Consider the following 13,202-nt stretch of genomic DNA (forward strand, 5'->3'; position numbering starts at 1 on the left):
CAGCAGAGCACAACTGTGCTTCCTTTCTTCTGCAAATGCTTATGCCCCTGCCGTGTGGCTTTTACGCCAGCTGAGAGCTGGCAGTGCAGTAACTCACAGCTACCTATGTATCAGTCAGATTTTGGCTCCTTGGTGCTACCAGAATTGTGCAAAGGAGCTAGTTCAGAGAAGAAGCATACTCTGTAATCATCTAATCAAATCACAAAGGATTGGTTATCTTTCCTTCCACGTGCTCAAAGCACTAAGAGTGAATGAAGTTGGTTGGAAAAGAATTTAAAAAATAAATTAAAAAATCAGCAGAGAGATGATACCACAATGTCATCTTAAGACTTACAGCAAAGCATGCTCCACTTACTGTCAGAACAGCTGTATGTGCAAACAGGTAATAGATCTTTAAAACTTACTGCACCGCAGCCTCAAGACTTCCGACCAGGATTTTGATCTTTACTTTTCTAAATCACATAAGGAGTTTTCTAACCTCAGGGATTTTGTACAAACAATCCACATACACATTTAGGTTTATACAGTCAATAAAAAGCAACAGCAAGTTCCTGCACTAAAAAAAAAAGGGGGGGGGGATCTTTGAACAACTACAAATCATACTGGCATAAGCTTTAATAAATGCACGTTCAGAACGTTACATGTGAGACAGTTGCATTTTACAAACAGAGTTTGTAGGAGGAGTACAAAGTTATGGCACAAAACTCTTCAGATCTTAAGGCCTTCTGCTAAAGCCACATCACCTCCTGGGCAGAAGACTCTATATTTTGGCTCATACCATCAAACTTGACTTTAATGTCATGAAGACAACTCAGGAATATTTTTTTTTTCAGGAAGAACGTGATATTATCAGATTAATGTCATATATTTGCAAAAACATATACTATATGGTACGAATAAACATTATTTGTTGAAACCAAGATGTGGTAAGATTAAGTGTGCTGCATACTATGCAATCAAGAACTATTACTATGCTGATCTCTATGCAAAGAGCTAAAAAACAAATAAAAAGGGGGGGTTTAGTTTTGTTTTTATAAAAATGAAGCAGCAAATGAACCATAATTTTTTTTTCTGTCATTATTTTCTAGGTCGGCCCAGAGATGAAGTGATTATCTGACCTGGGAAAGCATCTGAGACAGTGAAATTGTTTTGGACTATTTCTCTAGTCCTCTGGGATGCTCTTTTGTCCTCCTGTCAACCCTCCTCTCTCTGGCTCTGTTTCTCCAACACAAGCAAATACAGAATACAAGAAAGAAGCAAATTCGAGTTTCTGCTTCCCTCTAACCTTGACAGGGTTGGTTTTGATCTCTGTCACATTCCAGAGGAAAACAGAAAAAGCAAAAAGTACATTTATGCTCCTTGAGAAGAACAAGGCAGGCTCTGGGCCATGTTTGAAGCCTGAAGGAACTCTTTTATCTGCTGTCAATAAGAATTGTGCATACCTATTTTCATTTGAATCTTTGTGTTGGTTTTGCGTGGCAAAGTTTCGGTAGCGGGGGGGCTACAGGGGTGGCTTCTGTGAGAAGCTGCTAGAAGCTTCCCCTGTGTCTGATAGAGCCAATGCCAGCCAGCTCCAAGACAGACCAGCTGCTGGCCAAGGCCAAGCCAATCAGCACCTCTGTGATAACATATTTAAGAAAGAGAAAAACAGTTAGAGAGCGCTTTTGCAGCCAGAGAGAGGAGGAGGAGGTGCTCCAGGCGCCAGAGCAAGATTCCCCTGCAGCCCGTGGTGAGGACCATGGTGAAGCAGGCTGTCCCCCTGCAGCCCATGGAGGGAGGATGAGGGGGTGTAGAGATTCCACCTGCAGCCCGTGGAGGACCCCACGCTGGAGCAGGTGGAGACACCTGAAGGAGGCTGTGGCCCCGTGGGAAGCGCACGCTGTAGCAAGCTCCTGGCAGGACCTGTGGATCCGTGGAGAGAGAAGCCCACGCCAGAGCAGGTTTGCTGACAGGACTTGTGACCCCATGGGGGACCCACGCTGGAGCAGTCTGTTCCTGAAGGTCTGCACCCCGTGGAGGAGACTCACGTTGGAGAAGGCCGTGAAGGACTGTCTCCCTTGAGAGGGACCCCACGCTGGAGTGGGGGAACAATGAGTCCTCCCCCTGAGGATGAAGAAGTGGCAGAAACACCGTGTGATGAACTGACCGTAACCCCCACTCCCCGTCCCCCTGTGCTGCTGAGGGGGGCGGAGGTTGAAGCCGGGAGTGAAGTTGAGCCCGGGAAGATGGGAGGGGTGGGGGGAGGCGTTTTTAAGATTTGATTTTATTTCTCATTCCTCTACTCTGTTTTGCTTAGTAATAAATAAGATGAATTCCCTCTCTAAGTTCGGTCTGTTTTGCTTGTGGTGATAATTAGTGAGTGATCTCTCCCTGTCCTTATCTCGACCCGTAAGTTTTTTTTTCACTGTACCTTTTCTCCCCTGTCTAATGAAAGGGGGGAGTGATAGAGCGGCTCTGGTGGGCACCTGGCCCTCAGCCAGGGTCAACCCACCACAATCTTCATATGAAAGCTGAAAGCCAAAAGGTGAATACTGAAGTCTGCAATCAGGTCAAATAAGCTGCTAAATAGTTAGGCCACTGCCTAGAGTTCTAGGAACATTTTGCATTGCATTGTGCTAATCATTAAGTATAAAGACAGTAAATATTAATCTCCTCTGCTTATAGAGCAAAGACAGCTATTTCTTTAAAGATTAGTTTTCCAACAGAAATCTGAAATAATCTCTGCAGAACAAGTAGATAGATTAAACTCCATTTCTTTTGTAGTTTAGTTTCATGATCATACTTGTACTACCACTGAAAAACAGGCATATTGGGGGATCTGACTCCATGGGCTAAAGGCCCTGTAAACCACAGAAACTTTGCTTTGATTTGTAATAAAATACTGAAGAACACCACTTGTTCAAAACTCCTAGGAGCTTAACAAGATTTCAAAAAAGGATTCCAGCAGATGACCTTAGATACAACTTCCTCCTCTGTTGCTTTGCTGCAATCAAATGATTCTCTTTCCTGCAAAGCTCTACTACATAGTGAGGGTCTGCAGGGCATTGCAGAGGTCAGCACAGCCTCCCAGCCCAAAGCTGCAGGTGGCCTCCACAAGATGAAGGTGCTCCCTGAGAATTTTCTAGCTCTATTTGCCATTTAAAATGAAGAGGGAAATGAGTCAACTTCATTGTATGTTAAAGAAATAAGTTCAAATTCTTTCGTCAGCATTAATCTTTCACACGTAATATGAATATGGTTTAGTGGCAATAACCAAACCCACTAACACATCAGAAAAAAAACACCACATGTAAATTTCCCTGATCTTGGGGGACAACTAATGGATTACATTCCAGCATATAAAGATGCAAGATTTATATTTCCCTCTAGAGATATTCCAGAATCCTATTACTGAGCCATATTTCCAAGGAGAGGAAGGGGGTTGTTTGTTTTCAGTTTTTTTTAATCAAACCTCTTTTTAATCAGTCAGAACAAAATGTTTTCACGCAGAAAAAAGAAGAAATGCAGTGCAAAGCCAACAGAGTTCTGATGGAACAGGGGAATTTGGAAGAGAAAATGAAGATGGACTAAAAATGCAGGAAACAAAGATGTATACTCTTTGAGTGCCTTTATTACACAGATGTATGCTGGGACAGTTTGCTCCCGAAGGAAATCATTAGAAAGTTGACTTTTAAGGAGTTGGACCGGGAGACTGAATTCAGCCTTTTAGGCTGATCTAAACTTCAATGACTGTGTTTTGCTGTTAATTCTGGCGGGCTTTTGACTATGGCTTCAGACCCTTTTTGTGTTTTCCCCTTTTAGGGCCAATTTCTCCTCAGCTACAGACATGCGAGTCCTGTGGAGGGGAACCTGAATATGCACATACGTGCCTGTCTTCAGAATTCATCTGGCACTGGTTGCTTCCCAGATCCACTGCTGTCTTCCCTGTGCAAACCCTGACAGCCTCCTAAGTCACTTCAGGTATATGAGAGAAAGCTAACTTTTAAGATTAGCTAAGGTCACCAACGATTCATATAGTCACCACAATTCAACAACCACATTCAAGAATTCAAGTCCCATTTTTAAATACTTCATAGCATCTTAACTACTTCACTGAAATTGCTAGGCACCTGGTTTAAGAACAGGGATGTGCCTTTGTACTCAGCTCAAGTAGGACCCTGTAGGGTTTCACAAAAACAAGCAAACAGCTTTACTGCAACTTTATCAGCCCACTTAAAATGTTTCATTCTGACCCTGCTTGCCTTAAAACACCATTCCACCACTGAATCCTAGCCAGCTTTGGTGTAAAATGAAGAGGAGAGTCGAGCTCAAGAAGAAAGAAAATGCCACAGCTTCAACACAGAGTGAATAATCTACATCCGAAACACATCTCCTGTAATTTAAGCTCATGGCACCACAGTCCTCAACAGCAACTCCAATTCTGCCTTTCAAAATTAGAAATCTATTTTCAAGTCACTGAAAAAAAAAATAAACCTCTGGAACTTCAAAGCTAAGCAGTTCTTTCAGCACCAAGATGCCCCAGAGTTCCCCAAAGTTAGCAGAACTCTCTAACATTAGAGTTTCTCAACATGAGAGAAAATACTGGCTGCCAGCTGAGATCCAGAGATGTGCATTCACAGAAGAATATATAACAGGAGTGAGAAAAGCATACAAGCATTTTAGTCAAAAGCCCTTTCTGGTAAGCATTCAGAACAACCTGAAAATGCACTGTTTTACATTAACTTTTAAAGGAATCAGCACTTCTTTTATGAGAATATTTGTCTTAGGTAGAGTGAACATCAACTGATCAATACAGCACCAATGTAGACATATATTACTCTATCAATCATATATTAGAAAGAGCAGCAGCGCTTTATATTTAATACCCAATCTAACCAATTAGTACTGCCATCCCCTGATGTTACACAAGTTCATTCCCTTAAATTGCCATGGCAGTAAATTCTACAGGTATAAATGAGAAGCTGCAAATTGATTTGCATGTAATAACAGTACCACTAAACCTTTCTTACTACTTTCATTTTTTCCCCATCTGCTACCAGAGTGGAAGTTTATGATATATTATTCCCAGAAGGGGACTTACCCAGCTGGACATCTATAACAGTTGGCTGGTTCTCCATGGGGAACAATGGCTTCGGAGGTTTGTCTGTGAGCAAAGCTAGAAAACAAAATGAGAAAATGTAATGGAAAAATTGAGACCAATGACTGCAAAAGAAAAGCTCTGTCATGTAAGCAATCAAATGTTTGTACACTTGATGACAAGTAAACATTTATTGCACAATATGGCTGTTACACTGCCAACGTGTTACCGCTTTCCTAGTGGCTGTGGTGGCCCACTGATTCAACAGAAATGAGCCATTTCAAGAATTACATTTGTAATACAAAGCAGCAAAAAATCTCTCAATTTCTCACCGTTAATCTACATATAATAACTAGATCAAACATTTGAGATCATCACCTTGCAAAGTTAACACAATTAATTTGAAATGCCAACCAAATCTCTTTCAGCGTGACCAGTCCCAATGGGTCTCTATGCTCTCCCAAAACAGTATTTAGATGCTCAAAGAAAACTTGCACATAATTTTGGCTGATGAACCCCAGCAGCTTCACCTCTAACTTACACTCCCACCCAACCAGCTAGGGCACCTAGACCCTCTTCTCAAAGCCTGAGTGAGGACCCTGCCTTCTGCTACAGAAGTATCTCCATCTGAGAGCAGGAAACAAACTCCAGCCTGGTCCTACCAGGAGACTGCTCCAGCCAGTCACAGATAATACTACCACTGAAAAGCACAGCTACAGATACGGGTTTCACGGCCCGGTTTGAGAACCTAGCGCCAGGTTGTGCAAATAGGTTTTGTAAGTTGGGGCTAGCTTGAAATAAAGGACTGAGTATTCCTGGTGATGGGGAAAAACTGCTTTTAATCAAATACAGTATCTTGCACTACATGAAATTAAACATTTTAAAATTACTCCAAAACTTTTCCAGTTAAAATTAATCACCTGAAATTATTTGATCTGAATTTGTACAATGAATTTGCATTTTTCAATAAAAGACTAAAGCAAAATTACCTTGATCTCCTCAGAAGCCTCAATCAACACTTACTGATTTAATAGGAAATAAGCCTACCCAGCAATTTGGTAGCCCAAGGTGAAAGTTGCCCATGGCTAGAGCAGGAGGTCTCCCTGAACCAAGCAGAGGGAGCTTGAGCTCTGCAAGCTCCCGGCCTGCACTCCCAGCTCACCCTGAGCCATCAGCATGCTGGGGAGACATCTCTCCCCCACTCTGCTTCAGCAGAAGTCAATCATTCAGCACACCTTCCCCAGGGCTTTAAAACAAGCTGGCTGAGTGGCTGCAGCAGAGGAGCAGCAGTCACACGTTTCACTAATGTGGCTCTGATAACCAGCTACCAAGTGACAGCTGTGTAAAACTGGAGGTAGCTGAATTATTCTGCTACAAAAAAAAAAAAATCATCAACATACAAAACATTTTTACATCTACAGAAAATTACAAACTGTATTAAAGAAATACCTGTTTGATTTTGCTTTACAGTTGATGCTATTTTTAAAGCTCCTTAAGAAGTGATTGTCAGCACAATCTACCTCCCCAGTGCCACTTAAATGAAAATGGTGTTCCTTCCACTGATGCTACAGCCATGTTTTGCTTATCATAAAATAGGCATTTCGGTAAGAAGTGGCCAGCCAACATTTCAGATCAAAATCATGTGTGTTTCTAAGAATTCCTTGTACAGTTTACCTACAAGGACAACATAGGCATCTCCAAAGTAATTTGAACAGCATGTTCTTAAGACTAAAAGCACAAGCAGGGCTCAGAATGAAAGATAAATGGGAAATTCTGTTCATGAGAATTCAGCATTTCAAAAATGCTCATCCAGTGCAAAGTCACAAGATTGACCCAGAAGCAACATCAAGGCTACCTATACAATCACATTATTTGGGGATTAGCTTGTGACTAGAAAATTTCTGGCAGAAACAAATAATTAATTTGCTGTGCTAATGCACCTAAGTCATCTGAATGTCATTAGAGAATAAGAGAAAAGTACTGCCAAACCTACATGTGTAAGTACGATCTAACTACTTGCTTTTTAAGGAATTTCAATCCTAACCAAAGCCAAAAACTTCTAAGTAGTAGTTTTGAGCATAAAACCCAAGGGACTTTGGAACACATTCCACTGATGATTTTTTAAGCAACGGATACTTTTAAATTGCTAAAAGCTTTTGAAATGTTCTTCCTCATAAAATCCCACTGCATCCAAGGGGAGATGGAGAACTATTTTTCCAGCTTCTCCACAAATCCCACCCTAATTCAAACAGTAAGTTTCTCACTTGAAGGTCACACCTGCTTCGAGCAAAGCTCATTCCCAACAGTCCAGGAAAAAAGTACCTTCTCCAAGAAACCCAAATACGCTGATATCCAGAACATTTGGCAAGGAGGAACGTGACAGTGACAGTACATTTTCAATACTGACATTTTTCTGTTCAACATCTATAAAAGCTCTGCTTTTCTTATACTCTAATTCCTCACATGAAAAACCCCTGTCAATAAATAATAAGTTAGCAAGAAGCAAGAGCCAGTAGACTAGAATTACATTAGTTGAACCATAACCCACGGGTAGCTATCTACTCTTCATAGGCATTGCTTGCCATTTTCTCTGAGCTCATCACAGAAAATTAGAGGTAGTATTGTCTGGCCCTTGCATCTGCTGCAGGGGAACCTCATCACTAGAGTCACAACCTGACAATATTGCTTTTCTGCAATTTTGGTTTTGGTTTCTTTATTGTTTTTTATATTGTCTAGGCAGACTTCCTCAGAACTCCTGCTGGAAGGAGAGAGGAAAAGGAAGTTCTACAAAGGTATTAAAAATTTAACAATGTTCTTAATTGCCTCTGTGCAACTGAGGTCAGTAACTTCTTAAAAGAATGAGCAAAAAATCTCTAGAAAATGCATTTTTGCCTAGGAAGTACACAATTCAGACTTCTTAGGAAGGTAACATGTTGGCCTGTATCTAAATGCAGGAGTACCTCAGATGCTCAGCACGAAGAGAAAAGAGAAGAGAAGAGAAGAGAAGAGAAGAGAAGAGAAGAGAAGAGAAGAGAAGAGAAGAGAAGAGAAGAGAAGAGAAGAGAAGAGAAGAGAAGAGAAGAGAAGAGAAGAGAAGAGAAGAGAAGAGAAGAGAAGAGCTACTGCCAGACACATGCAGCTATTTGCTGCAGTTTCCACATGGGCCTGCGGCAAAACGTGCTGGAGGGAGTGGAAAGGTCATAGTGGCTGCAAAGTGGTTTTGGGATTTAACCCCAGTACTAACAGAATCAAGCCCTTTGCCTAGACTCTCACCAACCCTTTCCAGGAGTCCTTCAGGAGACATTATGATGTGTTTAAAGCTCAGCACACACACAAGACCTCAGAAGGCTGAAATGGAGAAAGAGATCAGCTTGAGAGCGCAATTCAAAACAACTTGGTATATGACGTAACTTTTGGTTTGGGTGCAAATTTCATGGGGAGGAGCCCAAACCCCCAAAACCTTGCATGCCAGTTGAGTGTGATCCCTTGCACTTTGCGAAGAGCCTCAAAGTTTCACTTTCTGATATATTACCAACACTTTTTTTCTTATTTTCCCTTAGTTTCTCAGGCTTTTGTTGCTACCTTCAGGCCTTTCTTGTATTATTATTTTTCATTTCTGGTACTAAAATGTACTCTGTGTGCACTGTAGGACATGGAGAAAACTTGCTGGGGTAGCTGCATCCATGCTGTGCCAGTGTACTCAAGCTTTCCTTACTTAATGTTCTTTTCATAGTTCATTCCCACCTGCACCCCTTGCAACCCAATCTGGCCAGGGCTTCCCCCTGTTTCCCTTCACTTTACTTGCAGCCTTTGGAGGTTTTCTAAATGTGCTCCTGTGTGTCACAGTTTAAATGGGTTTATTTCACCACATTGTTCTTAGAGAGTGATTGTTATAATGAATTGGCAGCCTGTCAGAACACTTTACATAGGAACTGAAATGGCCCAAAGGGATTTTCAGTTCAGAAGGCAATGGACTGCTGGTTCTCCAATGTCATACGTGTTTACAGAAAACAAAGCCTTTCTTATTTTAGAGGTCAGACATCACTTATTCACCTTACGAAATTCACTTTTGGTCCTTCTTAAACAGTAAGGCAGTACAAGATATTCTCAGCTACGAGAGATTCTAATCTTTCGTGATCTCTGTGTTTGACAGAAGTCCATAAACAACCTTTATTCAAATGCTCATTCCTCTAAGAGAAGTTTCTTTAATTCTCAAAACAGTTTTATGGATGTGCAGCACTCTGATTTCCAGCCTTGCTAGAAGGGGAAGCATACAAAAAAATTAATGCTGTTACAGTATCAACATGTCTTTATTAAAGCTAACAGTATTATGCGTTCTCATCTAACTCTTCACCTCCCACAAAGCCACTTTAAATTAAAACAACTAAATGCACTGCAAATACTCTTCCTATTACTAAAGGTACAGCAGCACTTCTGCAAAGAAATATGGAGATTCCTCATTAGCTCTCACAGGGAGAGCTGGGATAGAGCTGTCTATGTCTACTTTTTTTTTCCCCAGACCCCTTGGAACATGCCATGCCCCTGGGCTGCTCTAGGCAGCAATACTTACACTGTGAAGCCACTAGAACAAGGACGATATTAGTTCCCCAAAGCAACAATTCCTGCAGCCACAGATAGACATACAGATAGGCCTATCTTTGCAAGATACTAGGTCTGACAGTGCAGCACACTAAGGGGTTTCATTGCCTTTACTTGCCATTCTAGGATTTCATCCCGTGAACAGGCCAGGACAGCTTTAGCTGCATTTGTTTATGCAAGTATCAGCTGATACAGCACACTACTGAATTAAGACTGAGAGGGCTCACACAGGGCTCCTGTGCTTTGTCCCAGGGTAAACCAGGCATGTTACCTGGGGCATCACTTGAAGTCACAGGTGCTGGATGACAAGCTGGAAAGACATTTCTTTACCAGAGGCACCCGGCAATGCATTGTGCCTCCTATAAGAGCCTAGTGGACATGGCCAGAGGCTGTTTAGCAGCCAGACTGGTAAGACACTGCTTAAAGTGCTGTTTCCTCTTATGCTTATATTCACCCCATTACAAAACTAATACACAAACTTTAAAATAATAATCAAGTTGCTGTGATTTCAACACTTGTCATGGGGTTTTTCCATAAGAGATTTAAAGGTACAGTGTCATACAAATCAATACACTGATCTGATCCTCTGCAACTGTTCATCCAGGTACATTTTCTTTCCCAGCACACATGATACTTTTTGTCTCTCTTTTTCATAGGCACAAGGAACACACTGTCCCAGGAGAAATGCCTCAGAAAAGCAGAGAAGAGGCCAGCAAAAGATTTGGTCTCTCCAATTAGTTACACAGTGATCTTTAGCAGACGAGGGAGAGCATGACTTGCTGCACAGGGCAATGTCGAGATACTCAGAGGACCAACTGAAGAGGAAAACAGCCTTGAAGGAGCAGCTCCTGCTTCTAAGTACCAATGCAGCGTAAGAGCCTAGAGGCTCATTTTTTTCTACCACAGCCTTACTGTTTCAAAAATCTCTCATTCCATATTCAAACATGAATCTGACACACTATTGAGTTCTCTTGAAAAAGCACAAAGCAGTTGAAAACAAACAGCCTTAGGATATCATTATTTAGGGATAAGCAATGATAACCAGCTAGAAAAACTACCAGGCATCTCGATAAGCACCAGTTCCTTCACAGTTTGTTATTTGCCACAGCTCTATTTCCCTACAGCAGCCGCCTCACAGTACTCTCCCCACTCCAGTCAGACTTCTTTTACAGCAACCACAGTGAGAGACAGACAGCCTAAGCTGTTGCTACAATGAACACAAGTCTCTTAGTGCAATTTTTGAGTGGACCAGTGAAACACAACTTTGGAGTTTAATGCAGATCACCTTCCCCCTGTGCTATGCAAAGGCATGCTCTAAGCCAACAGGCATTGCTCGTGCTCCAGGGACCTGAATTGCTGCCCATGTGAAGCCAGTCAGCACCAGGGTCATGCACTCAAATCCAGCTGCTTGTGATTTGAAGGGCCTCTTTCTTGTGACTCAGCACAGCTGGAGTGTTTTCCAGACCAGATAACTCTTCTAAGGGAGGTGAAGGCAGAAGGTTAAAAATGTTAACTCATACGCAGCTAAGAACTGGTCAAATGCTGGGGAAGGGTTTTCTTCTTCTTCCTCAGGGTGGATAATGACTGCTCCTCTTCTTGTGATAAGCACCCGAAGTACATTTGCTGCTCTGTAATTTTGCTATTGATGTACCTCCTGGACATTTGTTCATGTAATTTGCAATGATGAAAGGAAAAATTATCCAAATATGAAGCAGAATGCAGGGAATCTAATGAAATTGTTTCAAATCTTCTATGAGACAATTACATGCCAACCTACTTCCTTCAATCAAAGGATCTGGCATTTTCCCACCATTAATTAACACAGAGCCTCTAGTATCATTCAATCAAGAATCTGGCTAACCTTTTGACAGCAGAACCAATCTGTTTGAATAACGTCCTCTGGGGCAAATAACAGCATGCCAAATCCTTAATCTGAAACTAGCTCATACCCAAAGTTAAGCTTTTGTTCACTCTCAGTTCAAATACACATGCTTCCAGGCATGGCTTAGATCTACTTTGGCACCTAAAAATCTTGGCAGTGACATTGGAACTTTCACACCATAGATGAAGATGGAACCAACTGCATGCAAAATGCTAAATCAATATGTTAACCAGAGGGCACATGTTGCTAAGGGAAGCTCAGCATTATGCCTTTTAAAAAACACGTACCTAACTCCCTTTGGCTCATCAGAAATCCCAGCTTGTGCCAATTTCTCAGTGGCTGACAGTAAAATGCTTCAGGCCTGACCTGCTACTGCTTTATCTTTTATGTTGCTGCTTACACCTAAGCAAACATGTGAGCCAATTGTGCAGATGTAAATGTAAATGTAACAGCTATAGTCTTGGCTGCCAGGGACTGAACTGTGCACTTACAGAGTTAAAAGCTTGTCTGAAGAACCAAGGGTTCCCACCTGAACTTGTAATAAGTACGCTTTGTGGACTGAGCCTCTAACACAGTCACCAGCAAGTCCTGCTACCCAATCAGAATGATCACTTTTCATTTTCTTGGCACAGCAGTAAATTACCACACAAGGTGAAAAGCAGTGGAAAACCACATAAAGGAACTCATTCATAAAAATGCAACTTTGTGAGGCTGTGTTTATATGAGGACACTGTCCCCTGATTAGCTGTATTGTACTGTGTTCTACCAGTCAGTCAAAACACACCTTTTCAGCATTTGGCTATTGTGCTGCCTTTCCTTCACCACAGTATCAAGCTGACAAAATGACTGAACCTCCATCCGTCATTTGCTGTAACAGAAATAAAGCCATTGCAACAAAATGTTGTCAAAGGATAATGTCTCCACCTTTGAAAATAAACACTCAACACTTATTCTCAATAAACTCAAACTCAATAAACTCAGAACTTGTGTGGAAGCCAGGAGTCATTAACCAGTGACAAAGAGTTTTTCTCTATTTATTACTATTTGAGCAGGAAATGCATCTTTTGGGACGATGGGGTGAAATGATACAGTAACTGGATGCCTCCCCATCTGCCACCATCACTATGAACATCACTATTTGAAAAGTCTACCTAGGATCAAGAGTGCCTTAATGCACTGTTTGGTCTGCCTCTGTGGGACAATTTTCTGCAAGAAGGAGTTTAGCATTTTTGTATTAGCAGTAAATAATTGGAATTCATCACATGAATTCTTTTTATGACATAGAAAGAAGGACAACACAATCACAGTTTTAAGGAAGATGCTGTGTCCATGCTGAAATGCAGCTCGCAAGGGAAATGAATTTTGAGGCACTCAAATGCTCTTGGATCATTACTGGTGGTTTTGATTCTAACCCATTAAGTTCTCAATGACTTGGAACAGACCCATGTTTGACAGGTCATACTACTGGCACCAAGAAGAAGCTGGCCATGACTGTAGCCCCCTTGACTTTGAGAGCAGTCAAAACCCTAAACAACTAGCTGTGTCTGTCCTGTTCTTGCCAGCTGCTCCCACAGCTGCTGCTGCAGGCACGACCTTGCAGCCCGTGGTACCTGTTTAAAAGTAGTAACAGCAGCTGGCAATTCC

General features: G+C 41.7%; 1 protein-coding gene across 4 annotated transcripts in view; it reads right to left on the reverse strand.

The window, feature by feature from the left end:
* IL1RAPL2 (interleukin 1 receptor accessory protein like 2) overlaps positions 1 to 13,202 on the reverse strand; it is a 406,561-nt gene that overhangs the window by 111,096 nt on the left and 282,263 nt on the right. For all 4 annotated transcript variants that reach the window (XM_075763494.1, XM_075763495.1, XM_075763496.1 and 1 more), the window contains one exon: positions 5,081 to 5,155. In XM_075763494.1, coding sequence (XP_075619609.1) covers positions 5,081 to 5,155 — 75 coding nt within the window. The remainder of the gene's footprint in view (positions 1 to 5,080; positions 5,156 to 13,202) is intronic.

This window comes from Balearica regulorum, chromosome 11, assembly GCF_011004875.1.
Source record: "Balearica regulorum gibbericeps isolate bBalReg1 chromosome 11, bBalReg1.pri, whole genome shotgun sequence".
Classification (NCBI taxonomy): domain Eukaryota; kingdom Metazoa; phylum Chordata; class Aves; order Gruiformes; family Gruidae; genus Balearica; species Balearica regulorum.